Below are 27,860 nucleotides of genomic sequence, written 5' to 3'. Positions count from 1 at the left end.
CTTTTCGTCCTGTTTTCAAACGGCCTCGTGTTTTCCCCAGCAGTAAGTGTTCCAGCACCGGCGACGCCTGGGGTGGGGGCGCGCGTGCGCGGCGGGGTAGGCAGAAGAGGAAGTGGCAGAGCCCATGGAGGAAGTGGCAGAAGCTGGGCTGGGGCTGGGGCTGGAGAGCCGGGGGAGATGGTTTGAAGTGAGGCTGGAGCAGGGCAGGAGGAGGTCATTCGGGGGCTCAGCCAGAGGCTGTCTTCACCCAGTGGGAGTCATGACGGAGGCAATGTGCTTGACCAGTAAGTGCTTGTGTCAGGTTCTGAAAAGTTTTCCTTGAGTTGCTATGTAGAGAATGAGCTGGGGGCGGGGGCTGAGGTCAGAAGGCGTCCTCACTGACTGTGTTCTGTGGAAGAAGAGATGACGGGGGTCTGGAGCAGGATGAAGACAGAAGGTGGCATGTCTGGGAGAAATAAGAGACCTAGGTTCAATCCCTGGGTTGGGAAGATCCCCTGGCAGAGGATACCCCACTCCAGTATTCTTGCCGGGAGGATCCCATGGACAGAGGAGCCTCGTGGGCTACAGTCCACAGGGTCACAAAGAGTTGGACATGACTGAGCATCTGAACCACAGTAAGGAAAGTCGGTGAGGCCTGGAGTTACTGGGAGAGAATTCTGTCCAGGCCCACGGGCAGGGGTGGCAGGGTGGGAGGGATTGGGGGTGAGTAATTGCCCAAAACCTTCCTGTTTGTCCCAGGATGCATCTTGACGCCTCAGTGCTGTGTGACTACTGGAAACCATTGCTGCAACCCAGGGTCTTGGCCCATGAGTCAGCCCCTCCCTGACCCTGTCACTTGAGGTGTAGGCTCCTCCTCCACATGGGCCCCTGCTTCCCACAAAGTGATGTGACTTGGACCTCTGAGGTGATGGAGAAACAGGCTAGTTGCTGAGGTCTGTGTTCCCGGGATCAGCTAAAATGGAATTCCTGGTGAGTCTAAACTTCAACCCTCCTCATCCTTGGCCTAGTGGACCTGGGCTCATGCAGGTGTAGAGGCCCTGGCTTGTCTCCAAATACCTCTTGTGGGGATAGACCTGCTCATCCAGGGACTTCACTGGCAGTCCAGTGGCTAAGAATCCACGCTGCCAATGCAGGGGGCCAGAGTTCAATCCCTGATCAGGGAACTAGATCCCACATGCCTCAAATAAGACCTGGTGCAACCAAATAAATAAATTAAATTAAATTTATAAAAAGAGAGAGTGAGCAATGGTATAAAACAATAGCAACAAAAAACTACTCATCCAGTTCTGAACTGGGTGGTGGTTTTCTCAGTCTTTTGGGCATGGGGGAGCAGAGGTGCAAACGTCTTGAATTTAAGGTGCCACATACAGATAGGACGTTTTTGTTAAAACTCTGATTGGCTTCCTCCTACCCCCGTGAAAATGTGTGAAAAAAACTGCATGTTAAGATCTGAAAGCAACATAAAAATGGGCTGTGTACGACTTACGTACTAATAAACTCATCCTTGGTATTTTGAGGACTGAGGCAGAAAGACCTTTTCTGGGGAAAAACGTTTGCCAGTGTTGGAAACTCTGTTGCTCTTTTTTTTTTGCAGCGAGACCTGGATAAAGAATGGGGGCTCTGGGTTTCCACCACCCTTGGCCTGAGTGTGTGTTAGGGGGTGGTCAGTGACCTCTGGATGAATTTCTGTTCCCCTCCTTCTGCTTAAAATATGTATATATTATTTTTGGCTGTGGTGGGTCTTCTTGACTGAGAGGGCTTTCTCTAGCTGTGGTGGCTTCCCCTGTTGCGGAGCATGGACGCTAGGCACACGGGCTTCAGTAGTCGTGGTGCATGGGCTTAGTGGGTCCAAAGCATGTGGGATCTTCTCAGGCCAGGGATTGAACCTGTGTCCCTTGCATTGGCAGGCTGATTCTTAACTACTGGACCACCAGGAAAGTCTCATCGTTTGCTTCTGGAAACTTCTCTGCATGGGCCTTAGGCCCCAAGGACCACAGGTGGCTTTGCTGACAGATGACAGAATCTGAGCTTCAGGCTACTCCCTCCACATTCCCCATGGTCATAGTCCTGCAGGAGGACCCAAGACCCTTCTCCAAGGGGGCCGTGGGGTAGTAGGGTACAGATGTCGGGGCTTCTGGAGTCAGAGAGATGTAGCTTCCAATCCCAGCTCTGCCCTTTACTGTGCTGGGGTAACTGCTGTCTCATTTGAGTCTCAGTTGTCTTCTGAAAGATGGGGATAATCCCTTGCAAATGCCACATAGATATGTACACATAAAGCGCTGGCTTGCAGGTGTTAGGCCGTATCACTTTCACTCCCCACTCCTCACCCTTCCTGACTGGCTGCTGCCCCAGTCCTGGGACAACCGCTGCCCCACTCCCATTTTCAGCCCTACCTTGGGGAGCCATTCCAAGCATCACAATACCAGGGATGACCGCCAGGTGGCACCCACCCCTCTAGCTCCCTGTCCCCAGGCTTGGCTTTGCAGACTACCATGGATTTCCTTACTTTTCTTCTATGGTTTATATTCAATAAAAGGGGCACCATGGTTACATCAGGATCCAGAGTTCTGGCTGAGAACTATCTTCTTCCCCCACCCCATTGGGCAGGCAAGAAGAGAGGGCTTGTCTGTTCCCCTCCTCCCTCTACCCATGTGGGCTTCCTATGGTGCCTGGTGCCAGCCTCCCTGGTATTCACCCTGACTTTGGCTTCTTCTAGTGTTTTAAGTCACCTCTAGTTGGTGCCAGCAGGCAGACAAGCCCTGGCCCAGGGCTCTTCTCTACCCCTGCTCTTCCTGGCACCCTCTGGAATTGGTATCAAAGGTAGGCACACAGCCCCTGGCCCAGCCAAACCTGGCTGAGTACCTGTGAGCAGCAGCTTGCTAAATGTGGGTGACTTGGTTCATACTGTCCAAATTGTTAGGTGGACAAATGGACATGCCTGCGGATGTCTCATCTCCCCGAAGACTCTACGGATTTCCTGGGAACCCCGCCAGTGGCTAGGAGTACCCAGCCCTCTTTCCCTGGCATCAGTTTGTTCTAGGTCAGAATAAGATTCTATACATTTGGTTATAAGCAAGGACTTCCCTGATGGCTCAGCAGATAAAGAATCCGCCTGCAAAGGCAACAAGGAGACGAGGGTTCAATCTCTGGGTTGGGAAGACTCCCTGGAGGAGGAAATGGCAACCCACTCCAGTATTCTTGCCTGAAAAACGCCATGGACAGAGTAGCCTAGGGAGCTACAGCCCAAAAAGGTCGCAAAGAGTTGGGCATGACAGCGTGGCTAAGCACAACAAGGACTACCCCAGCTGAGCCCAGGGAGCAAGGGAGAAATCAGCGGTGGTCCTGGGAGCTCAGGCCTGCACAGAAGCTCCTGGACAGTAGAGTCCCTGGCCCCACAGGCAAGGCATTTTCACAAGTTGAAGGGAGTTCTGCGCACTTGGAATTGAGGAGAGCTGGTCTGCGGTGCTGGGGGAGAGCTTTTTGTTTTTTTCTGCCACTTGCAGTTCTGATGCCAACCTGAGAAGCACCTTCTTCCCCAGGAGCTGCCCTATATCCCTCTGCTTCTCTGGGGTTGACAGGGCTTAGATTGTAAAGCCAGCCGAGGCTGAGGGTTTCTGCCTCTGGGCTGGAAGGTGGTGCCTGAGAGGTAGCAACAGCGCTGACAGTAGGGGGCAGATGAGGGGCCTCCCCAGGTCGTGGTCCAGAACCTCCCAAGTGCACCAAGCTCCCCACCTTTCCCTCTAGCCTTCTTCCTCTGAACCAGCACCAGCTGCATTCACATCCAAGAAGAAACATTTCAGGAGCCAGTTCATTTTTCTCAAAACATATACTTTATGACTCTTCTCAGTACATCTTTTGAGCACCTTTGCCAGGATCTCAGGAATGTGTAGAACTCACTGCCACACCATACCCACACCCTCCCTAGGCCCTGGTCACCAGGCCCCGCACGGCCTGCGCGATGGCATCCCTGTCAATGCCAAACATCTTCAGCAGCTCCGCTGGTTTCCCGCTTCTGGGCACCTGGCTGACTGCCAGGCGGGTGACAGTGACGCCAGGCTCTCCCACAACTGCAGAGGCCACTGCCTCACCTATGCCACCTGGACAAAGGAAAGGAGGTGAGTAAGGGGATGCAGCCTCAGGGGGAGTGGTGGGCAGATCACCCCTAGTTGCCCCCAGCCCCGAATCAGTCTGAGTTTATCCCCTTTCCTAAGGATGTGGGACGGGCATATACTCCACCCTGCCCCACGCCTGTAACCAGACCAGACGTCAATCACAGCACTTTTTTTTCCCCATAAGCCCAAATATGGCCTCTGAATCACTTTTAACACCATTCTCTGGGCATCAACCATTGAACGTATGCACTTGACTTCAGGGTCTAAGCCTATCTCTTCCCCAGGGGAGGAATGGCGTGTAGAGGATGGTCTTGTGAAGAACTGATAAAAGCTTCCCAGATGTGTGTTAGTCACTCAGTCATGTCCGACTCTTTGCAACCCCAGGGACTGCAGCTCGCCAGGCTCCTCTGTCCATTGAATTCTTCAGGCAAGAATACTAGAGTGGATTGGCATTCCCTTCTCCAGGTGGCTCAGTGGTAAAGAATCTGCCTACAATGCAGAAGACCCAGGTTCGATACCTGGGTCAGGATGGGAAGATCCCCTGAAGGAGGAAATGGCAACCCACTCCAGTATTTCTGCCCGGAGAACCCCATCAACAGAGGAGTCTGGTGGGCTACAGTCCATGGGTTCGCGGAGTCAGACACAACTGAAGCAACTAAGCAAACACACACATACAAGTCTGATATTTGTGTCGCTTTCCCAGCTCGATTCTCCCCAACAGCCTTAACTTTCAAGAACTTCAGGGACATAACCACCATGTGCTCTCAGCAAGGCTGGAACCCTTGTAGGTTTCCTGGATCGGGCAGGGATCCAAGGAGCCATTCCAGCCATTGAGTTCACTGGTCCACAACCCCAGCCTGAGGTCTAATAGGAAACCAAGTGCCAGCTGCTCTGGGTTTCCTGGGCTGCAGCTGCCCTCCTGGGGCTGGATGTCCAGCCGTGTGCCCCTAGCTCTCTCACCTTCATAGTAGTGGTCCTCCACAGTGAGGATCCTGCCCTTGGTAGCACGGGCACTGTCAAGAATGAGCTTCTTATCCAGGGGCTTGATGGTGAAAGGGTCCAATACGCGAATGTTGATCTTCTCTGTGAGGGGAGAAGAAGGGGGTTAGGCAAAGGAGCTGGGTGCTGTGGGTCTGCCCTTTAGGGCCTTGGATGAGCGCCCGGGGAGGGAGCCCGTCACGTAGCTACCCACCCCTAATAGCTCACCCCCTCCTCTGTTGACCTGTGATGCCATGTCCTCTGCCACCCACCCCTCCACCTGGGAGCCTGCCTGGCCTGATTTGGGAGCAACTGGTCTCCAGGAAGATGAGGAGCACTCCTCCGCTCCCCTCCTGCCCTGGGCTGCAGGATGTTGGCATTTGGAGTGTCAGGAAACTCCATCAAAGATGCTTTGCAAGCTAAAGAGGAAGCCAGAGGGACATTCCAAGAGTCTGCCCTGAGGTAAGGTAAGGCACAGGGATGCTGAATAACATACTTAAAGGCCAGCTAAGTAGATTTAAGTCCTGTGGTCAGGCCCCAGGGCTTCTGATCTAGTCACCATGCTGGGCACACAATAAGGGCTCCAAGTCTGGCTTTTATTAATATTCTCATCATTTAATTAGATGAGATTCTTCCTCACCCCCAAGACCTGGTCTGCAGTCAGTGCCCTGTCTAAGACTTTGCGGGTCCCACCTTCCTTACCTCTCTTCAGCAGGTCAGCAGCTGCCAAAGCCTCGTGCAGGGTCACCCCGGCACCAATCACAGTCACCTGGTCATCCTTGTTCTTCAGGACCACCTGGGGGCAACATGGGGGCCAGTGAGGCTCAGAAACTGGTGGCCTGGGGTGGGTCCCGACCTTGGGTTCACTCTACGGGGTCTCACTGGCGCATAAACTGCAACTGACCTTGGCTTGTCCGATTTGGAAATCTTCATTGTTGTTGTAGATGATGGCATTTTCTGGGCGGCTGGTCCGGATGAAGCAGATACCCTGGAATGAAACAGAATAACGAAGGATTTCAGGATGTAGGACATCTAATCTCAAGGGCAGGAGTCTTTCCTCTGCAGCATGTGCCTCTCCAAATACTCCTCTTGTGTGAGAGCCAGCCCCAAGTCCCAGATAGAAGAGTCTCTATCAGGTAGACTAGCTTCCAGGAAGGGCTGCCCCTACCCAAGTGCTGTGCCTCACTCCCTGTCCTCAGACAGAGGACGAGAACCATGTGGGGGCTGTCTGGTCAACAGCAGGTGGCTCTTGGTCAGGACTCAGTTCATTCTGTTTTGGAGAATCCAACTCAGGGAGGGCAGATAAGCCTCAACTTCCAGAATGGAGGCAGGGAGCTGGATTGCAGTATCCCAGGAGCTGCTGGGATGCTCAAATGGGCAAAGAGCGCAGTGATCAATTAGCAATGTCTGCCACATAGCAGGAAGGGTGGTGTGTATTTCATTTTTCCTGGTCTAACTCCTCCAAGCTACACCACCAGTGCAAAGTCAGGAGATACCCATTCTGAGGCAGCAAATGAGCAGCTCTGGGCTGGCATGCTGGCCTCCCCTCCTGTTTCTCTAGGGAAGGACTAGCTGCAGCTGAAGAAAGAAGTCACATGACCCACCTTTGTATTGGCTGCTAATTCTACTGCCTTCTCCGTAGCCACCCCATCACTTGGGTAAAAGACAGTTGACGTGGGGATAGACCGAAACATGGCCAGATCTTCCAGGGCCATCTGGGAGGGCCCGTCTTCTCCTAGGGTGTGGGAAAGGATATGTCAATGTAAGACCCCATGCATGTAATGGAATCCTGGCCCTACACCCTGCTCCAGAAGTCTGAGGATGTCACAGGTGTAAGCACCCCAGCTCTACTCACCAATGGACACGCCGCAGTGGGAGCCGCAGAGGTTGATGTTGCTCTCGGAGATGGCTGCCATGCGAATCTGGTCGAAGGCCCGTGTAAAGAAGGCTGCGAAGGTGCTGCAGAAGGGTACCGTCCTGTCGCGTGTGGCACAGCCCACGGCGATGCTCACCTGGGGACAGAGCAGATGGAGTCAGTGCTGAGGGAGAGGTGGCCAGGAAGCCCAGGACCTCTCAGGGCCACCTCCTGGGAGGTGAGTGTTTTGTCATCCTAGTAACTGTTAATTCTCCTCCTCTCATGCAAGTGATCCGGTGCACCTAGGAACTCTAGTCTGTTTCCAGACTCCTTTGAACTGATATAACCATTTCTCAAAAAAATCACCCTCCTGGGGAATACTTTTCTAGCAGTAAGCAAAGCCTTTCACAAAGAAGCTAGTCAGCTGGGGCATGGATGGTTCATCCCTCCCAGGCCCATGCAAGCCGCCCCCCCCACACCATCTCCCTGTTTCCCCAAGGCCTCTGCAAAGACAAGCCCTTGCACCCCTAAGCTCCGTAAACTCCAGGCCCCAAATCCTGGCCTAGTTGCACTGAGTGCAGGCATCAGTTCCAAATTGGCACCACCTCCATAGTTATGAAATCCACCAGGTGACATGAGCCCTCCTTCCCCAGCACACCTGGGGCCTCCCCAGCCCCCACCCTCTCCACACCCCACCAGTTTAATCTGGATCTTCTAGCTGCCAAGGCCAGAAGCCAGAGACAACTTCCAGTTCAGGTATTAAGAGGAAGAATGTTGGGTGCAATAGAGCCAAGTGGCCACCAGGGGGCGGAAGCTCCCAGCTCCTAGGGGCCTGCAGGCCCTGCAGGGCTCCTCTGCAGAAAGGAGCGAATATTTTGAAAAACTGGACAAAACATTGTTCCTTATTTAACAACCACATGCACATGGTAGCGGTCCACCAAACTCTCATCTCTGTATCCCGCAGGGTGGCAAGGGCCAGAGCCTTGTGTATAAGAGTTCAGTAGCCTTTGCTAAAACTACCAGCCTCCTGGCTGTGCCTGCCCTTCCATCTGCAGAGCCCTTTACCCCCAGAGAAAGCCCATCCAACAGAATGCCTGGCTGGCATGCAGCATCCCGTTTCCACTCACCCAGCCCTTGGGTGTCACATCACCCCTCGCCCACCGTCACTTGAGGTCATGGGTCCATGCTGGGTCAAGGACCAGCATGCCGATATAGCTTCGGCCCTGCCCCCACACCCCACAGACCCCAGCTCTACCTACCATGTTCTGCTCAGCAATGTAACACTCAATGAAACGGTCCGGGTGCTCCTTTTTGAAGAGTTCTGAGAAGGTGGAGTTCTTGGTGTCCCCATCCAGGGCAATGATGCGGTTGCTGGCATGACCCAGCTTGGCCAGGGCCTGTCCGTAGGCCTTGCGGGTAGCTATCTGTGGGGAGGAAAGAGTGGGTAGGCTGAGCACCTTAGGAGGCATGAGGCCTGGAGCCCTGCTCAGCCCCTGGGCCACAGCTTCCACCAGGGAGAAAAGGGATAAAATATAGGGACAGAAAAGTAAATAACTCCAGGAGCAACATCTCAGGGTTCCTCCTCCCCCTGAACTAACCTCTCTTCTCTCTCCTGGGCCCACTCTCCGGAAATGAGTACTGTTGCCACTCCAGCCTAGTCAGTCCAGAAAATTGGAGGCTCAACTGGGTACCTTGTCCCCAACTTTGTAGTTGGGTGGGGTGGGCATTCGGATGTTGGTGATGTCCACTGAGGGGGCGTCCTCCTCTGGGGGGGTCGCCAGGATCTTCTTCTTGCTCTGGATCTGACCGGAGATTTCCTGGATGATCTGATCGGCCATATTTTTGGGGAGGGGCTTCCCATGCCAAGACTCCTTATCTTCTATCCCTACAGGTACAACGTTGGAGGAGAGAGGGACAGGTAAGGTGACAGCTCCCAGGGGACCAGGAAGCTGCTTGGGGGACCCGGCCCTCCATGTGAGGGCAGGCCACCACCACAGAGGGTAAGGAGAGGACTGTGTTGACCAGTGCTCAACTGCAGGCCCCTACTGAGTGGCAGCCCAGGCCTCTAGGAGCTTCCAGTGGGAGGGGGCATGTGTGGCTAGACGAATGTTGCTGGCATGCTGGCCCAACCCGTTCTCTGCGTCACCTCCGCACCCCAAGCTTGCAGAGAATGGGGTCTGCTGCAGAAATCACACTCTGTTGAAGAAGTTGGGAGGGAAGCTGAGGACCAGGGCAGGGTCAGCACTGCCAAAAGTCACCCCCTGCCATGGTTCCTTGCTGTGTGGGAGAGCCAGTGAGGCTTAGTACCCCTCTCCTCTCAGTCACCTCAGATGTCACCACAGCCCAGGGAGAGCCAAGGACTCAGGCCGCCCCCAGGAGCCGTAGTGGTAACACCTAAGGGTGAGTGTCAGCAGCACTGAGGCTGCGACAGTATCCCAGAGGCTCAGAGGGCTGCACACCTCTCCCCAGATTGCAGTGAAATGTCCTCATCTGCCCCAAGTCCACACAGGCAGAGAGGGATGTGACCCCTGGTGGGCAGGGGGCCATCTGGGCACAATGCATGAAGCCAGCCCAGGGTCTGCAGTTAGCTCTCTTAATGCCAGACTCCGTAGTCAAGTTCCTGGCCACTTCTAGTCCCATCTTCCCTTCTTTACAATCGGCAATGGCCATCCTAGCCCCAAACAAGGGTCTGGAACCCATGGTTGGGTGCTAGGGAGGGACTTAATGCCTGCAGAGCTCTCAGGCTCAGCTCAGGAACTATCTTCCAGACCCTCCTGGGCAACCCACCTGCACAAGCCTCTGGAATCCCTTTTCCATTGCATGAGGGGTACCCTGCCCACCTCTGAGGGGAGAATCTAGGTCTCCCCAAGCTCTCCTGGGGCTCCCTGCCTCAGCCCTTCGGCTCAGGGCAGACAGCTGGAGCTGCCAAGTTCGCTCTGCAAATGCCAGCCAGAGAGTGTCCTTTCTGCTTACCCAGAGGCCTCTCAAAGTCCTCCTGCCTATACATGACCCCCATAGGCCAGGGTCCTAAATCCCAGCTCAGCCACCCTGCCCACCGAGTCTCCTGCACCTCCTTCCCCAGACTGGGTACACTCCACTGAGCAATCAAGGGGCAGGCTCTTCAGTGGTACCCCCCAAAACCTCCAGCTCTAAAGTCAGCTGCAGGGCCCAGTCCCGGGCAGGGCAGGGGTGGAAGGCTCACGTACAGACCTGTGATGCCTCGGCCCTTGAAGGTCTTGGCAATGATGGCTGTTGGCTGGTTCTTCACCTGCCCGAAGGCCTTGCACAGTTCCTCCACGCTGTGCCCATCTACGATGACAGCGTTCCAACTGGGAACAGAGAGAGGGTATGAGGGGCAAGGGCCCTGACAAGGGTCCAGGGAAGGGCCTGCCCTCCTTCCACTGCATGAAAGGACCTGGAGGAGCTGGGATGGCTCAAACCTGCCTGTTTCCAATTTGGGTTTAATTTTCTCTTTTCACATTGTTTTACTTCCTCTTGTTTGCCTTTGGACAGACCTTCCTCCTCTCTCCTAAGTAACACAAAGCCTGGTGTACTTATTGTCTTTCATTCCTGAGCTATTCATTTCCTACTGAAAGCTGCTCTTGGGACAATGCGCTGAGTTTGGAATCTACTACTAGATTTTTGATGAATTTTTTAAGCTGACCTTTCCATGGCTGCTGGATGCAGTGTTAGAAACTTGTATAAAACAAGCTATGTTGTCAAACATCCAGAAGGAAACTTTCTCTTTCAGCCAGTCCTTTCTGGAATTCTTTTTGGCAGATTAATAGTAATAGAAGTGGCAGCTCACACTTACTGAGCCGAGCACCTGTCAACCCACTTAAGCCTGTTGTTGTCCCCATTTTATAGACAAGTAAACTGAGATACTGAAGGTGGAGCAACCTGCCCAAGGTCACAAAAGCAAGTTAAGTGATGGAGCCAGGACTTAAGGAATCTGGTTCCATAGTCACAAGGTTATAGACACAGACCCAAGGACACTGCCAGGGTTATTCTCTAAGTCCCCAGGTCCATGTGGTTTTCGGGAGGTGTGTCCCTGAGGCATTTTGTGGCTCTGTTTCTTCCTTCATCCAGAGAAATCTTTCCTCTCCACATTTTCTCCCTCTATAAGGTCACAAAAGAGGTAACAGCCCTGTATCTATGTGACCGGGTACTGCAACTCCACCTCCACCTTCCCTGGCCACCAGTTCATCTCTGAAGGGTGGCCTTAGAGGCCCAGGGCCCTCAGAGCCCAACTGCAGAGCAGCTGGTACCTGGGGCAGGGGAAGGACATCAAGGTGGGGGCCCCTCTGGATGCCACCCACCCAGACAGACCTCCTTGCTTTGTAATAGGTGACTCTGAGGCCAAGGGGAGAGATCTGGAAATCTTATCTCCCATTTCCCTAGGAGAAGGGCCCGCTCCTCCTCCCCAGGCTGGCTGGTCGTAGGTGACCAGTGGACTGATGTACTGAGTGAACCCGGTCTACACTGTGCACCTCCTGCCTTCTCACTGAAGAACAAAGTGAGGATGTATGAGATTGCATCACGTGGAAGCTCTGAGAACCATCACACCAATGTGCAAATACAGGAACTCAGAGCTGCGTCTCAGCCCACAAACCCGTGGCACTGGCCAAGGCGGCCCCTTTAAGCCCAAATGCCAAGTGAGTCAAACCCTGAAGGGAGGCTGCATCAAAATGCGGCTTAACCTCCGGCTCAGCCCCTGCACCTACAAAGCTCCTGGCATAAGAGGTCTCCTTCGCTATGAGGGTCCTCAGGTCACTGGCCCATACGTACCCGAAGGCCTCGCAGCGCTTCTGGTAGATGTCCATCTGGTGCTGCAGCGGGGCAGGGTCACTCTGGCCCAGGCGGTTGATGTCAAGGATGGCGACAAGGTTGTCCAGCTTGTAGATGCTGGCGAAGGCCATGGCCTCCCACACGGAGCCCTCTGACAGCTCCCCGTCTCCCAGCATGCAATAGACCCGGTAGCTGTGGATGGGGGGGCGGGTTAGAGGCTGTCCCTGTGCCCCTGGCCTCTCCCTCTGGGACATGCAACAGCTGTGCCAAACCCAAGTCCACACCCAGTGAGGAAAGGGCTGCGATGGAAACTGTCAGGAGCTCCAGATAGTAGTACTGGCTGCCAAGAAAAGAGCTCCAGACAGCCATCTGGCCGATAAGATCCAGACAATCAGGAGTTGTTAGGGCATGAAGAAAACAGTGAGATTCATGGGGGCTAACTACTCACACTGGGTGGGAGCCACCCACTACAGGGGTGCATCCGCCTCTCTCTACCCCAACTTGAACCAGGACTGCTGAGGGAGCCCTGGGACTCACTGCGCAGGCCAGAGGGACAGGAGACCTTCTGCTCAGAGGAGGTGGGCTGGAGAGGCCCCCTGTGATGCACACCAGGCAGCACTCTAGAGGCAGGCTTCAGGTGAAGATGAGCACTCCCAAGGGGCTTAAAGGCCAAGATCACCGTTGGGGGCAGCTGCCTCCCAGGATGGGCTTCTCCCAAGATTCTGGGACTGGTTTTTGCTCAAGACTAGAGCTGGGCTTAGGCTTTCTGCCCCTCCAGGGGCCATCTCCTGCCCTCAACCCAGGTAGCCATGATTTTCCAAAGGCAGTATGACACAGTATAAAGGGCAATGAGGTTGGGATAAATTACCCAAAAATAGAACCTTCCCTGGGGAGGGTGGAGCCAAGAGTGAGGCTGGAGGCAGGGAGAGCAACCCAGAGACCTTGACCCCACCTCCCACCCCTTAACTGTGCTTAGCACTGAGTAACCCTCTCAAGAAGGTAAAGGGAAAGTCGCTCAGTCGTGTCCGAGTCTTTGCCACCCTGTGGACTATATAATCCATGGAATTCTCCAGGCCAGAATACTGGAGTGGGTAGCCTTTCCCTTCTCCTCTTCCCAACCTAGGGATTGAACCCAGGTCTCCCGCTTTGCAGGTGCATTCTTTCCCAGCTGAGCCACAAGGGAAGCCCCTTATGAAGGTAAGCCCCACAATAAGGTAAGTGCAGTTGTTATTCCAAAAAAACACACACAGATAAGGAAACAGGCTCAAAGGCTGAGGACTTGTCAGGATCAGCTGGGCAGCTGAGTGGGGATTCAAACCTGGGCCTGACTGCCCAGTCCTTGCTGACTAGGATTGCATGTAGCAGAAGGAGCGCCAGGATGTGGAGACCCCCCACTCGCCTGCTCAGTGTCAACTGTGTGAAACCAGGAAGTGAGGCTGATGCCTGGATGGGTCAGAGAGGACACAGCCTGCCTGCTGCTGAGCGAGTTGGGCCTCCATGCCTCCCTGTTGCAGGGCCAAGGCAGGAGGAGCTGGAGAAGAGGCGGGGCCAGCCGTGGTGCTGTCAGCATGACTCAGCACCACTGCAGGCCTCCAGGTCACAGAGAGTTCCTTCATCCTCTCCATGCCCTTTCAGGCCTGTATCTTCCCTTCTGCGGCCTCCAGTGGGCCAGGCCACTGGTTCCTCCACCAGGAACAGGGGGTCCTGCACAGCCGCTCCCCTAAATGACCAGTCTGATGGGGCTGAGCAGAGAGGCCAGCAGGGAACTTGACTTCTCCAGAAAGGGATTCCAGGGAAGACGATCAGTGACCCTCCCAACTCCACACCCACTTCCAAGGAAGTTGAACTGGGGCCAAGAGTGGAGTCACAGCACAACCTCAGATTCAGGTCAGGAGGGCAGCCTGGGGAGACACTGGACTGGAAAGGAGAAAAGGGTGCCCAGCAGAAGCTAGGGCTAACCCTGAGGCTGTGTATTGCCTAAAGCTGTTAGATTTGGGGAGGAAGTTGCAAATACCCACAGTCCTGAACGACCATGAAGAAACCCTAATGAGAGGGCCAATATTTGTTGCAGGAGTTGGGAAACCACCCCAAATATCCAACAACAAATGACTGTCTAAACGCGTTATAGCATCCCCATGAAACAGAATGGGCATTAAAACTAGCTCTTGACAGTGCATGATGCATGAGGAAATGTTCAGATTTTCCCAGAAAGCATTAGGTGAAAGTGTATAAATACTAGGATGATGAATCTGTAAGTTCCTTCTCACAGTAACACGGAGGGAATAGAATGCATTGTTGTTAAGAAGGTTGAAATGGGGGTAGGGGGTTAAGAATAGGGAAAATGTTCATTTCTTTTTAATGCATTCCTGTGTTTCAGATTAGTACGTATTTTATAATCCCCCCCCAAAATTATTTAAAAGAGAAATGGGGAAATTCCCTGGTGAGCCAGTAGTCAGGACTCCACCGTCTCATTGCCCGGGGCCCCAGGTTTGATGCCTGGTCAGGGAACTAAGATCCCACAAGCTGCAGAGTGCAGCCAAAAAAAGAGAGAGAGGGAGAAATGGGAAAGAGCCAGCTAGATGTGTGCTCCCCGGCTGCTGGCTGCACAGACTGGACTGGAGGCTGGATCTGCTCTATCAGGAACCCTGGCAGCTGGCACAGCCTGATCATTCCCTCGACCCCTCAGCCTTAGCCAACCCTGGCTGCCGAGAACCACGCTAAACCCCTTCTCCCTACACTGGCTTCTCCCATTATGTTAAGGGTCAGGAAATGACCCTTCACGAGCAATTATTTCAACCAACTGTAGAGAATAATTAACTCACAACTCTGGTTCTGAGCCAAATAAAATACTCTTAAACACACATCCCATTCTTTGCGACCTTCTTCACTTCACAGTGCATCACGTCTGGGTGTGGCTGAGCCTGGCCCCAGAGCCCAGCCAAGGAGGCTGTGCAGTCAGTTGACACCGGCCTGAGTCTGGAAGACCTCAGAGCCCCAGTCTACCTCCTGGAGAAAACTGTCTCAGCAGCTTCCCCTGAAAAAGTAGATGCTCACTGAGGTGCAGCATCCAGTCAGGCTCCCTGCAGCCACCTGCCACCTGCAGGCCAGGCTCCCTCAGCCTCTCCTCTGGGAAGCTTCCCACTCGCAGGGCCCCCTGACTCTCCTGTGCTTCCCTCGGGCACCTCAGAGCAGCCTTAGGGACCCTGAATACGGACTCTGGATGCACACCCTGGGTTCAAAAGGCTGCCTCCATCACAAGGCAAACATCTTACTTCTGTTTCCTCATCTGTGTGGAGGGACAGCTGTGCGCATGTCACCACCCAGCCCATGGGGCTTATCAAGGTGAAACCCTAGAAAGCTCTGAGCAGAGTACAGAGCCCCAAAGGGTAAAGGAATGCAGAAACCACCTTGACAGCCTGTAGCCAACATTCCTCCCCTCCACAGCAGAGACTTGTCTGCAGGCCATGGTGGACAGCCTTGTGGCTGAAACCTGCCTCAAGGGGCATCTCCCCCAAACTGCCCGGGTGCTAGAGCAGCAAAGCTCTGACCAGGCTGCTCACTCCCTACAGACCAACCTCTCCAGGCTTCATTGCTTCCCTGACTGACAGGTGGGGCTCAGGGAGGCCCAGAATTCCCCAGAGCACACCATCTACTCCTTTCCTGAGGTAAGGCTAAGTGGCTCAGGCCTAGGTTTGTGGCACCCAGTCAGGCATTGTGGGATGGGGCCTCCTAAAACTTCCGGGCTCCAGGAGCTGGGCTCAAGAGGGCAACAAGGAAACTCATGAGTCAAAGCATTCTGGCCAAAGAGCATGCAGCCTTAGACGCAAAGCGGGCCCTGCTGGCCACTCTCCAGGGACTGTGGGCACACCCCTTCATTCCTCTGAGCCGATTTCTTCATCTTAAAAGGAGGCTAGCCCTGGTACTAGCCTCACACCATGCATGCACAGTTAATTACACAGTTTCTACTTAGTCTCCGTCAGGCAAGGAGGTGCTTGGGGGCGGAGAGTGAAACAGGGCCCCCAGGACCACCCACCAAACCACTGTGGGTGGGGTTGGGGAGTGGGCGCATTACCTGGCTTTGTCGAAGTATTTGCCTGTGTAGGCCATCCCGCAAGCGGCTCCAAGGCCCTGGCCCAGGGAGCCAGTGGCCACATCGGTGAAGGCTTGTTTCTGTCATGACAGGGCTTCAGTTACCACAGGCAGTGTTTCCTGGAAGTGCCTCCCAGGATCCTTGCCCCACCCAGACCCAGGGGGCATGATTTCCCACTCTCCCTGCAGCAGTAATTGTGGGTGTGGTTCAAATACCAGCTCAGTCCACAGGGAGCTGTGTGACCTCAGGCCATGGACTGAATCTGTTCCCTCACCTGTAAAAGAGCCCACCTTGTGAAGCGGGTGCGAGAACTCAGGACAAAACTGAATATTTAGCGTTAGTGGCTGGCCCCGATGGGATGTGACAGTTTTCATGGTACCCTCTAAGGAACACACTGGGCCCCTTCCTTGGATATCACCAGTATCCGGCTGCCACCCCCTTAGTGCACCTCATCTCCCAAGCCATGTCTACATGGCCAAGGAGGCCCAGCGGGGAAGGGAAGCTGGTATTTGGTGCTGGGGAAAGGCCCTCCTGGCAGTCAGCCCAGAGCACCCTAGGTTGGGGCTTTAAAGGCCTCAGACTTCAGCATAAGCTTGGGGTAAACAGTGTTGCCCAAGCACCCAGTTCTTCCTCTGCTCTCTAACATCCTCAGTTCCTCAGTCCCTCTTCCCACAAGCCTTGAGAAATAGGAAATGGAGGCAGAGGCCTGCAGGGCTCCTGGTGAGGTGGACTTACCGGGACAGGGTGCCCGTCCAAGTCGGAGCTGATCTTCCTCAGATTCAGCAGCTCTGACTCCGGCAGGAAGCCAGCTTCAGCCCAGACGGCATACAGGATGGGTGCCGCATGGCCCTGCAGGGGACGGACCATGGGGAGAGGTCAGATGAGGAGCTGTTCCCGCCGGGGCCTGGCCGAGCCTGCCGGCCAGGATATGCCTTTCAGAGAAGGAAGCAAGCAAAGGCCACTTCCCCTCCCTTCATCCTTCTCTAGCCCGAGGTTCCCACAGTCAAGGCCGAGCGGAGTCTAGGACAGGTGCAGGCGGAACACAGCTGTGAGGCTGCGGAGGCCAAAACCCCAGCAGGCAGCCGGTCACCCTAATCCCTGGGTTCTGGCATGTGAGCCGACTTGGACAGACTTCTAAGCTCTCATGCCTGCCTCGAGAGACCAGAGACCACGGAGCCAGGCCTGGGTATTGGTGGATTTGGGGTGTTCGTGGCATGGCTTGCGGCTGTGGCTCTCACGCGGTGCGTGGGGTCGGGGGGGCGATCAGGGCTCCCCATCCCAAACTGTTGCAGGGCACCCCCACTCCTGAGGGAGTGAGCATGGCCTGGGTATTGGCCCAGCAGAGACGGATCATTTCCATTCTCTCTTACTAATTCAGTCATTTATTTCTTAGTTAAACTTTACCAGCAGGGTCAGTACAGAGCAAGAGGGGGCCGGGCCGGGTGGGGCAGGTGGAGAAGGAGCCTGGGGTGAGGAAGGGTGGCAAAAAGCTGGGCTTACATCAGGGAGGCAGGTCTCCTTCTCGCCGTTGCAGGGCCCACCCAGGCCCACATGAAGGGTGGGGGGCTGGCCTCCTACCTTGGAGAGAACAAAGCGGTCGTTGTGAGGGTTCCGGGGATCCAGGGCCTTGTAGCGCATGGTGTGGAAGAAGAGGACAGCCATGATCTCAGCAGCGCTGCAGCATGACGTGGGGTGGCTGTGGCCCAGGAGAGACATGCACATGTGGGTCACGGCCCAGACCCCTGGCCTCAGGGCTCACCACGCCCGAGCGCTGGGGGTGCAGGTGTCAAGGAGCCACGTGATCTGGGCCCTGGGAGGGCTGCATGGGGGTTGCACCCTCAGAGACATGGAGGAGGAGGGGCCCAGGAGACTGCGGTAGCCCCTCTAGGACCATTGAGCTAAATCCCAGTGGGACTGCCCAGGACTCTGCCCACCTGTCAGGGCAACTTGGCCTCCATGGCCCTCACAGATCCAGGGCCCCAATGGCCATAGTCAGAGGTTAATGGACTGAGACTTCCAGTAGACTCCACCCATAGGGTGGGTAGTCTGGCAACCGGGGCTTTAGGCTCTCCAAGAGCATCACTGGGCTACTCAGCAGCCTTTTAATGGGCATTCTGAGGGCTGGTATAGCACCAGAAACCAAGCTTTTGTACAGAACTGAAAAGGCAAAAGCAATCTCTTATCTTCTACAAAGGATACAATCCTAAAAAAATAAAAATAAAAAGTCCTCTGCCTGAGACAAGACCTGGGGTGGGGCCGACAGTAGCCAAGAGCCTGTCCTTCCTGGTGGGGTCAAGGGGGCTGCCTTTATTAGGCTCTCATTCTATTCACCGTATACTTACTTGAATGGCGACCAGGCAGAGGACTTAGCTAGAGACAGTACATCTTAGAGATGAGACTTATTCAGGTTTCTCAGGACCCACTTGGTTGATTCAGTCCCAGCCCCCAGGGTTCCTGGCAGGACATGCTATAATTCCTGAAGCCCTCTGGTCCACAGTCTGATTACAAAGTCAGCCTCAGGGCACGTGTCTCCCAGCTGCCCCCTCCACACTGCAACATGCCCACTGCCAAACCCAAGGGCACATGCACCATCTGGAGTTCACGTGGGCCTCCCTCCTCCCTGCAGCCGGCTCCCCGCACGGGTTAGGGGTGAGTCACTCCCAGAGCAGACACATTAGTAGAGAAACCCGGAACTGTCCATGCTGGTTTAGTAGCCACATCCCCAGCACACAGTTGTCTTATACTTAACCACTTCTACGAACTCCTGGGTCATGGGGAAAGACACTAGACCTGAAAGAGGGAGGTGAGGAAATGTGAACGAGAAACCTCTTCCCTGCCTGGCAGGAACCCAGCTTCCCTTGTCCCTAGCACAGAATTCAGCGGGGCAAGGGGGGACAGACGGACACCCTAGTCAACACCGGCCAGGCTGACCTCCTGCCTTCCCCACCCTCCGAGAGCAGCCTCATCCCTGAGGAACCCTCTTTCAAAAGTCAAGATCCTGTGAGGAGAACAGTGGGGGAAGGATGCGGGTGGACAGCAGGCCAAACTGCTCCAAGAGACAGAAGGCAGGCACAGGACAGGGCTCAGCCTCTCCTGCCCATCAGTGGTTTCCAGGAAGGGGCTCCAGGGATAAAGGCCTGGCAAAAGCACCTTCTGTGCATGGCAAAGGCATGCCCGCCTGGGCAAAGCTGACATGGAGGGAGGGAGGTCATCCATGAAGACAAACCAAAAACTGAAAAGTACTCGATTTTAACCAGGCTTCCCTAGTAGCTCAGTTGGTAAAGAATCTGCCTGCAATGCAGGAGACCTGGGTTCAATCCCTGGGTCGGGAAGATCCCTTCTTTTTTAAAATCAATTTTATTGAAATTTAGTTTACACACTATAAAATGCATTCATTCTAAGTGTTAGTTCGGTCATTCTAAGTGTTTAGTTCAGATCTATGTGCCTATATCGTCACCACCAAATCAGGAAATGGAGAAGGAAATGGCAACCCACTCCAGTACTCTTGCCTGGAGAATTCCATGGACAGAGGAGTCTGACAGGTTAAGTCCATGGGATCACAAAGAAAGCCTGCATGATGGACACACTGCTGGCCCTACCTTCATACCTGCCAAATAAAAACATACAGAGTAAGGGGTGCTTAGGGTCCAGGCGTCTGCCCACCCCCACCCCAGAGCTTTCAGGGAATTCCCCGAGATGTGTCCCACAGTGGGGATATGGGCCACTGCGGCTGTGTGGCTTCAGCTTGTGCTTCAGCCCCATGAGGCTCAGCTTCCTCACTTGTAAATGGGATGCTACGTGGGGACATCCACAGTCAAGGAACTAAGACAGTGAACTCAAAGTGCCCAGGTCACCATCAGCATCTGCTGGAAGACCAGATGCCACGCTCTGGTCTTCAACAGCGCCCCCACTCATCAGCAGGCTGGGACTGAGACCCTCTGCTGACCACGGGGCAGGCAGGAGGGAATAAAGCTGTGGACTGAGATGGGGCTCTGCCAAACTCATGGGAGACTTTTAGGCTCAACTTAGTAGAGGAGCTCCAGTGTACAGACTCTGGGGCCCGAAGACCTGTGTTTCCCCAGCAACTGCAGCCTGCCCTGGCGGGGACAACTATGGTTGAGGGGGCCTACCTCCCATGTTGCTCAGGACATATCTATGAATACAAACTGGCTAGAGATGGAGAAGGCGAGGGCACCCCACTCCAGTACTCTTGCCTGGAAAATCCCAAGAACGGAGGAGCCCAGTAGGCTGCAGTCCATGGGGTTGCCCAGAGTCGGACATGACTGAAGCAGCTTAGCAGCAGCAGCAGAAATGGGGAAGGGCAGGGACAGGGTGGGCAGCTGCAGGGAACTTTATCTGCTAAGCAACTCTTTGTGATGCATGGGAGTTACAAGGTTGTTCTAAAACCTGTCTACTTATTCCCAATTAGCTCAGTCTATGAAGGTGGTGTGAGGGAGCTGGGCCTAAGTAAGTCTCCCAAAGCCCTCTCCACCCACCCCAGGGGAAGACACACCTTCTAGATGTTCCCTTCTCTCTTCCCCCTTCTATTCAGCACTCTCTGCCTGCTCACAGGTTTTCCTACAGAACAAATGCAGAGAAGATCCCTCAGCCCTCTGGCCGGGCTCCGCTCCATTATCAAGAGGTAATACTGCCAGGTGCCATGATGGCCCTCCTCCCTGCCCGACACATACCTCAAGACCTCAAAAAATTGAACAAACCAGGGCGGTGGGCACGGCCACAGCCTCTCTCATGCCTCAAAACAGGAAGAAAAATAATCTGTTATGAACAAAAAACTAAGTTCCTTAAGGAAAAAGTAAGAAATGTGAGTTGAAAACCCAACAGTGAAGATCCAACCTAAAAAGTTAAAATATGCACTGAGCTCAAAGAGAGTAGAAAGATAAAAACAGAAATTTATCAAATATGAAGCAAATGTACGATTTTTAAAAATCAAAGCCAACAGTCAGCTCTTCGGAAAAGAAAAAAAAGATGAAAGGTTTAGCTAACTTCTGTTAAGGCAGGATCCAGAAAAAGGAAAGGGTGCTATTAGAAGTGGAGGGAAGGGCACAAGAACAGATGATAAAATACTCCAAACAACCTGATACAAATACATTTGGAAACAGGAAAATGTCTAGGAGAAAATGATTCACCAAAACTGACTCAGGAAGAGAGAAAAATCTAAGTAATCTTTTAACTATTAAAAAGACCAAATCAACAGCTATAAATGCACATTCCCTAAGGCCCAGCATCTCCACTTCTAAGACCACATCCACAGTGAAACGTGCAATGATCAGATCTGAAAGCCACCTTCATGTCTATCGAGAAGGTATTTGATGACAACATATTTCTGGAACACTATGCAGCAATCTCAATAAAATCTCACAAATACGACACGTGAACAAAGCTCACTGCAGACAGATCTCTACCAGGGAAGACCATACTGTTTATGAACTTATACTAAAAGGAAAATAATAAAATGCAAAACTCAGGGTATAGCTCTTTCTTGGGGGAACCCTCTTCCTATGAGGAGGGAAAGACACCCAGTAGGTTCTAAAGCCCTGTAATATCCTCGTTCTTAGGCCTGGTGGAAGGTATTCTACCAGGCTCATTATTTATAATATGTACATCAGTTATACTCTTTTTTTAGGCATATGTTAAAAAAAACAACAACAACTCAGGAGGGAATCCTAGGATGCCAAGGCAGAAGCAAACCTTAGAAGCCATCCTTGTTCTTCCTGTTCCAAGAACCATGAAGGGTGGCTCCTGCCTGAGAAGCCTGCCTCCACACCTCAGATTGAGCCTTTTCACTGTAGTAGCCTCGGGCCTGAAGAGCATCTGGCACAAACGGTGCACAAATAAATGTGCCAAGGCTCTAAGACCCCAGGGATGTGAACTCTCTGAGCCTCAGTTTCCTCCGTGTAAAATGGAGATATAGCAGAATCTGAATGAGGTAGTTTTTGTGTGTAAAGAGCCTGGCACAGTGCATAAAAAAATGGCAAATGCTCAGTAAAATCCTAGCTCTAAAAATATCAGATATGAAATCTAACTTCCTCATTTGAGGATAAGACCACTGAGGTCCACAGAAAGGAAGTGCCTTGCCCAAGGTTGCAGTCTACCATCAGAAGAGCCAGGAGAAAAGCAAAATGCTAAGAGTAAGAATGAATAGATAAACAAAATGTAGTTTATCCAAACACCTGACTATCCAGCAATAAAAACAAAGTACGTTCACTACCTGCTACAACATAACGACCTTCCAAATATTGTGCTAAGTGAAAAAAGCCAGACCCTCAAAGACCTCATTCTGTAGAACCCCATTTATATGAAATATCCAGAAGAGTTAAAATGGGAAGTGGTAAGTTCACTAAAACTCACTGCATTAATAACTCACTGTCAATACATTAAATCTACTAGAAGCCACTGAACCGTACACTAAGAATGCCATGAGATGAAAATTATACCTCACTAGAGCTGTAAAAGGGTGGTGTTTAAAAGGAAGAAGGTGCTCAGGGCCCAGATGAGGAAGTTCTGGAGAGGCCACACTCCCTTACCCAGTTGTGCAGTCCTTAGAGATTACAGCCAAGGCCATGGGTGCAACTGACTTCTGAGCAAGGAGGTCAAACAGTGCAGGCTCCGGTCAGCCAGCTCCACATGCTACCAGCTCCTGCAAGCCCACATCGTGGAGTGGACTTGACCTCACTGCTCAGGGAAAAAGTACTGCAGAAGAGTCGGCAGAAGGACCCAGCATCCAGGGCAGGCAGCTGGGTCCTGTGCACAATAAGGGAGTTGCTGGTGCTGTGGGACTGGGCTCTAGAGACAACAGACCCACCTACAGAGGCCAAGTCCAGGGAGGGGTCAGAGAGAGGTGGCCCAGGGGCCACAGTGTCATCCGCTCACGGGAAGCCAGGAGACCCTAACTAGGTGCACCGGGTTCTCAGCTTCAGGAAGCACTTCCCACCAGCGCTGCTGAGCTCAGGGGCAGAGAACAGAGTCGCTGCACGACAGCCAGGTGTCCTCACAGGGAGTTGGGACATACTGCTTGCTGCTGGGGTAATCCCAACAGGCTTGTTCTTGCCTCAGTCAGGGCCGAGCTGGGGTGAAGACAGACCAGTTGGGAGAAGGCCTGGGCAGCAGTTCTCTGCCCAGATAGGCTGGGCCCACAGGGGCCCTCTGAGCACTCCAAGTCCCTAATCACCAGAGCTGGGTGGCAAGGATGCACTTTCAGCCACTTTAAGGTCACAGGGACACTCCTCAGGACATGAAACCCACAACAGGTGGTGGCAGGACCCCAGAGCTCACTCATTCTGGTCCCCCGGCCCTGCTCTCAAGAAACCCAGCTTGAAAACCACCTAGCTGTGAACTTCTTTAGAGATGGGGAAACTGAGGCCTCAGACGGAACAGGGTCTTTTCAACAAAGGCACAGTCACTCAGCACACAGCTACGGTGAGATTCTTGTCCCTCTGTGCCCACCAGCCAGGCCTGGCCAGACCTTCTGTTCCGGAGTACCCAGCCCAACACTGTGGGTCAGAGCCCTGGGGACCTCTAAGCACAGCCTGAACCTTCAGATTCAGGTCTGACTCTAATGGCGTCCTCAGATAATACTTAGCACTGTTTGGATACTGTGAGTCTAGCGTGGTTGGTGAGAACTACGAAATCTCCACCAAGAGCCTTAGCAGTCAGGGCCCCTCTGACAAGGCCACTGAGTGTCACCTTTTTTTGGTGGAGGGTGGGGGGGCGCTGCACCAGGTCTTTTTTGCAGCATGTGGGATCTAGTTCCCTGACGAGGGATCGAACCCAGGTTCCCTGCATTGGGAGCTCTATGTCTTATCCATTGGACCACCAGGGAAGTCCCTGAATACCATCTTTTAAAGACTGGGTGAGTTGGACCCTTGCCACGGCTGCCACAGCTCCTGCGGCACATGGAGGGAGAGCGAGGTGACCTGGAGCAGCCTTGGCTGCTGCACAATGAGTCCTCTATGCAGGCCGTCCCTCAGCTCCACGACACAGAGGCCAGTGTCCACACTTACCAGGCCTGGGGAGGTTCACTGTCACTTGCCCAGTGATGGCAGACAAAGGGGAAAGCTACCAAGATATCAGGACCCCATGGTCCTCACTGACCCACTATCAATCCGGCATGTGCAGTGACCATGAGAAGACTTTTGGTCAGAGTGCTGTTTGCATCACCAGGGATGTAAGCTTCCCTAGGAAGGAGACAGCCTGGCAGGATGGTCACCTTGACCATGACTGCACAGCGCCCAGGGATGGGGGAGCCTGGTGGGCTGCAGTCTATGAGGTCGCACAGAGTCGGACACGACTGAAGCGACTTAGCAGCAGCAGCAGCAGCAAGGCCTCAAAGCTGCACCTTCACTTTGCAAAGCTCATCCACTCATGAGGAACTGCCTCAAAACAAACATCTTGGAGGCCTGTTCAAGGCTTCCTTTATTGGGGTTTTTTTTTTTTTTTTGCACACACAACTCTTGGCACATGCCTTTCAAAATCTCTTTTGACAGAGGTTACATAGTAATGTTACTTCCTTCTGAAAATTCAGTTTTCTAAGTATTTCTTTTTTTTTTTTTGTCTTGAGGCATGTTTCTCTAAGTACTTCTTTCCTGAATCTTTTAGGCTTGCTCACAACTCACAGGAATCACTGTATCTTTCACTTTTTTTCTCTTTGTAAATGGACACTTTGAGTTCAGTGAGTTCCTCCTTCAGGCATTACAATATAAACCTGCCTGTAACTCAGTTGCCAAATCCAGTTATCTTTTCCTTGTAGAAATCAGAGTTTAACTATCTAACAAAGACCCAGGCAGGAGTCCCACTAGACACACCCTCTCCCTTTGGGAGCCCCCCACCTCAAGTTGTAAATATTTGTTTCATTTCTCTGCAAGTAGCTTCAAATGCCTGAGATGCCCATCACTGAGCCTGGTCTCCACCCTTTCCAGTTTCTCTCCATTCTCTGGCCTGGTGCTTCCCACCTGTCCAAGAAGTCTTCCTGGTAACATGAGCCCCTCACTGGAGCTTAGGATTTACTCACTAAAAACATTTCCTAGGAGAGGGTGACATGTATGGAAAGAGTAACATGGAAACTTACATTACCACATGTAAAACAGATAGCCAATGGGAATTTCCTGTATAGCTCAGGAAACTCAAACAGGGGCTCTGTATCAACCTAGAGGGGTGGGATGGGGAGGCAGATGGGAGGGAGGTTCAAACAGGAAGGGATATATGTATACCTATGGCATCGGGTCCCATCACTTCGATGCAAATAGATGGGGAAACAGTGGAAACAGTGGCTGACTTTATTTTTCTGGGTTCCAAAATCACTGCAGATGGTGATTGCAGCCATGAAATTAAAAGACGCTTACTCCTTGGAAGGAAAGTTATGACCAACCTAGATAGCGTATTAAAAAGCAGAGACATTGCTTTGTCAGCAAAGGTCCGTCTAGTCAAGGCTATGGTTTTTCCATTGGTCATGTATGGATGTGAGAGTTGGACTATAAAGAAAGCCGAGCGCCAAAGAATTGATGCTTTTGAACTGTGGTCTTGGAGAAGACTCTTGAGAGTCCCTTGGACTGCAAGGAGATCCAACCAGTCCATCCTAAAGGAGATCAGTCCTGGGTGTTCATTGGAAGGACTGATACTAAAGCTGAAACTCCAATACTTTGGCCACCTGATGCAAAGAGCTGACTCATTTGAAAAGACCCTGGTGCTGGGAAGGACTGAGGGCAGGAGGAGAAGGGGATGACAGAGGATGAGATGGTTGGATGGCATCACCGACTCAATGGACATGGGTTTGGGTAAACCCCCAGAGTTGGTGATGGACAGGGAGGCCTGGTGTGCCGTGGTAATGGGGTCACAGAGAGTCAGACACAACTGAGCAACTGAACTGATGGCTGATTTATGTTGAGGCTTGAGAGAGAACAAAATTTTGTAAAGCAATTATCCTTCAATTAAAATATATATATATATCCTGTATGAAATTAGCCAGAAGGTAGAATCTTGTCTTTGTTCTACAGACTTAATCTGGGAAGGTCCCTGGAAACCATCCCCCACCCAGACTTCAAAATTATTTCATGAACCAATCATGAAATGCTGTCTGGGCAGCCTGGTCCCAAGCCCCAAAAGGGCTGGAATCCTGGAAACCACAGAGTTGTGTAGGAGCTACTATTGTTCCCATTTTACGGAGGAGGAAACAGGCTCTGAAGTGACTCACTGGTTGACTTTCTTAAGTACCCCAGCGGACGCCTCCAGCTACACAGTGACCGATTATCATTACTGTCCCTGCCAACTGGCCACCTTCAGAGAAGGCTCCCTGAGATGGACAGCAGCCTTTCTCCGCCTCTGAGCCACAAGGGCTGGCGGGAAAGAGCGTTGGGGGATGGGCCTGTCTTGGGGAAAATGCATGTGGAGGCTGGCCCTGCATGTTCACCGCAAGCCCTGAGACTTGGTTCTCGGTTCTCTAAGCCTTTCAAACCTCCCTTCCTCCAGCCCATCCCCTCCTCCTGTCCCCGCCCCAGAGGAGATCTCACTTAAGACCTTCAGTTCACAAGGTATGCAACGGCTCTGCATCCACGTGGCCACCTCCCTCCTCACCCTTACTCCCCTGGAGTCGCAGCACTCTCGCTCCAAACCCAAGGTGGCAGGAATTTGATTCTTTTTTTTTTTTAGGAATTTGATTCTTAACAGGAATGTGAGGTGGCGACAGGGACGGGTAGTTTGAGGTAGGGACAAGGGCAGGGCCCCAGGCTTCCCAGCAAGATGAGGTATTAAAACAGGCGCTCTCGTCTCGGGCAGAGCCGGTTCAAATTCCAGCTCTCGCTGCGCCCGATCCCGGCCAACTGACAAACTCGGAGCCTCGGTTTCCTCACGTGTGGGTGGAAGGTTATCAATTACCAGGGGGTAAAGGGTCCAGGGGCCGCGTGTGCAGATCCCAAGCACAGGGCCTGGCTCTCGGCGAGAGCGCGCTAATGGTGGCTCTCCGGGCACGGCGGCCGAGAGGTTTCCGCAGTGCCGAGTCGCGTCTCTTGCGCCTTAGAGTGGAGGGGAAGGAGGGGCCGAGCCGGCCTAAGGCGCTCAGAGAGCCGGGCCCCAGCGGACGGAAGCCAGGCGGAGGACCGGCGCGGAGGAAGGATCCTCCGGTCAGAACCTCCCAGGCGCGCACTCCACCATGAGACCGCGCCCCCCACCCCCAGCCCTGGCGCCTCCTCCGTGGTGGCACTGTGCAGCGCCACACGGAGCCGACGTGCCCGCACGCCGGCGACGCCGCCCAGCGTCCCAACTCACCCCGATCCGGCCGCCGTGGTGGCTTGGATGGAGCTGATACGCAGGCGGTTGGCCGTGTCCTTCAGGGCCTGCAGCTTCTGCTGATCAGGCTTATGGTAGGCCTCCATGGCGCAGCCAGGCGAACGGGCGGGTGGCGAGGCAGAGGACGCAGACTGGAAAGCTAAGACGCAGGGCTGCGGAGCTGCAAGCAGCGGCGGAGGCCTGAGGCCGCTCGCCGGCGCGTTAAGAATCCCGGGAGCCGCCCGCGGGGCGGGGCGCCGGCATCACCCCAGGTTGCCCCGCCCCAGCGCCCTGCCCCGCCCCCGGACCTGCGCAGGCAGCTCCGCCCCAGCCCTCCAGCGCTGATAGGGAAACTGAGGCCGCCGGGAGCCTGAGCGTCTAGCGATCCGACCCGATGCTGTCCACCCGCCTCGCCTCTCGGTTCCTCTTTCCTTCTCCCCGAAATCTGCGGGGCAGCTTCGAGCTGCCAGGCTCCTGAGTCAAGCGGCACTGCCCTGCCGGGATTAACCACACACACAAATAATGTGATCATAACTCCAGGTTCTAGGCCCGGTCCAGAATTCTCCTGTGGATTCGAATCCTCCCTGCAGACAGATCTCCTCCCTCCCCATAATAGCCCTGAGCGAAACTGACAGGGGAGGTTTCACTGGTAATCCCGTTTTAAAAAATGAGCAAATTGAAACTGGCAAGGTCAATTAAAGTCACAGGGCTGTTGGGTTCTGGGCTCAGTACTAGCAAAAGTGCCCCATCCTCAAGCCCT

General features: G+C 53.5%; 1 protein-coding gene and 1 long non-coding RNA gene across 3 annotated transcripts; one reads left to right on the top strand and one right to left on the bottom strand.

Moving 5' to 3' along the window:
• Positions 1 to 96: 96 nt before the first annotated feature.
• LOC139178619 (uncharacterized) lies at positions 97 to 10,158 on the top strand. 2 transcript variants are annotated; one of them, XR_011563014.1, is made up of 4 exons: positions 100 to 284; positions 739 to 969; positions 1,908 to 7,183; positions 8,837 to 10,158. It is a non-coding gene; the product is annotated as an uncharacterized lncRNA (long non-coding RNA). The 2 variants fall into 2 exon arrangements; XR_011563013.1 differs by having other exon boundaries at positions 97 to 284; positions 739 to 7,183.
• TKT (transketolase) lies at positions 3,808 to 27,338 on the bottom strand. Its single transcript, XM_019984881.2, has 14 exons — positions 27,101 to 27,338; positions 17,402 to 17,519; positions 16,559 to 16,672; positions 15,806 to 15,903; positions 11,734 to 11,925; positions 10,156 to 10,274; positions 8,637 to 8,830; positions 8,205 to 8,369; positions 6,946 to 7,102; positions 6,695 to 6,825; positions 5,995 to 6,078; positions 5,793 to 5,886; positions 5,073 to 5,195; positions 3,808 to 4,097 (listed from the first exon to the last, which is right to left on the bottom strand). Exons 1-14 carry the CDS (start codon positions 27,205 to 27,207, stop codon positions 3,922 to 3,924), a joined length of 1,872 nt encoding a protein of 623 aa, XP_019840440.1. The 5' UTR covers positions 27,208 to 27,338; the 3' UTR covers positions 3,808 to 3,921.
• Positions 27,339 to 27,860: the final 522 nt, after the last annotated feature.

Source organism: Bos indicus, chromosome 22, assembly GCF_029378745.1.
Source record: "Bos indicus isolate NIAB-ARS_2022 breed Sahiwal x Tharparkar chromosome 22, NIAB-ARS_B.indTharparkar_mat_pri_1.0, whole genome shotgun sequence".
Taxonomy (NCBI): Eukaryota; Metazoa; Chordata; class Mammalia; order Artiodactyla; family Bovidae; genus Bos; species Bos indicus.
The sequence above is the reverse complement of the archived record's forward strand: the minus strand, read 5'-3'. Positions and strand labels throughout refer to the sequence as shown.

What these genes read in the sequence shown, in the direction of transcription:
- TKT (XM_019984881.2), bottom strand. Translation starts at nt 27,207, where the DNA reads ATGGAGGCCTACCATAAGCCTGATCAGCAGAAGCTGCAGGCCCTGAAG. An exon ending in ACCGCTTTGTTCTCTCCAAG is followed by an intron (nt 16,673 to 17,401) that starts GTAGGAGGCCAG and finishes CGTCCCCTGCAG; the next exon opens with GGCCATGCGGCACCCATCCT. An exon ending in CAAGGGCCGAGGCATCACAG is followed by an intron (nt 8,831 to 10,155) that starts GTCTGTACGTGA and finishes TTGTACCTGTAG; the next exon opens with GGATAGAAGATAAGGAGTCT.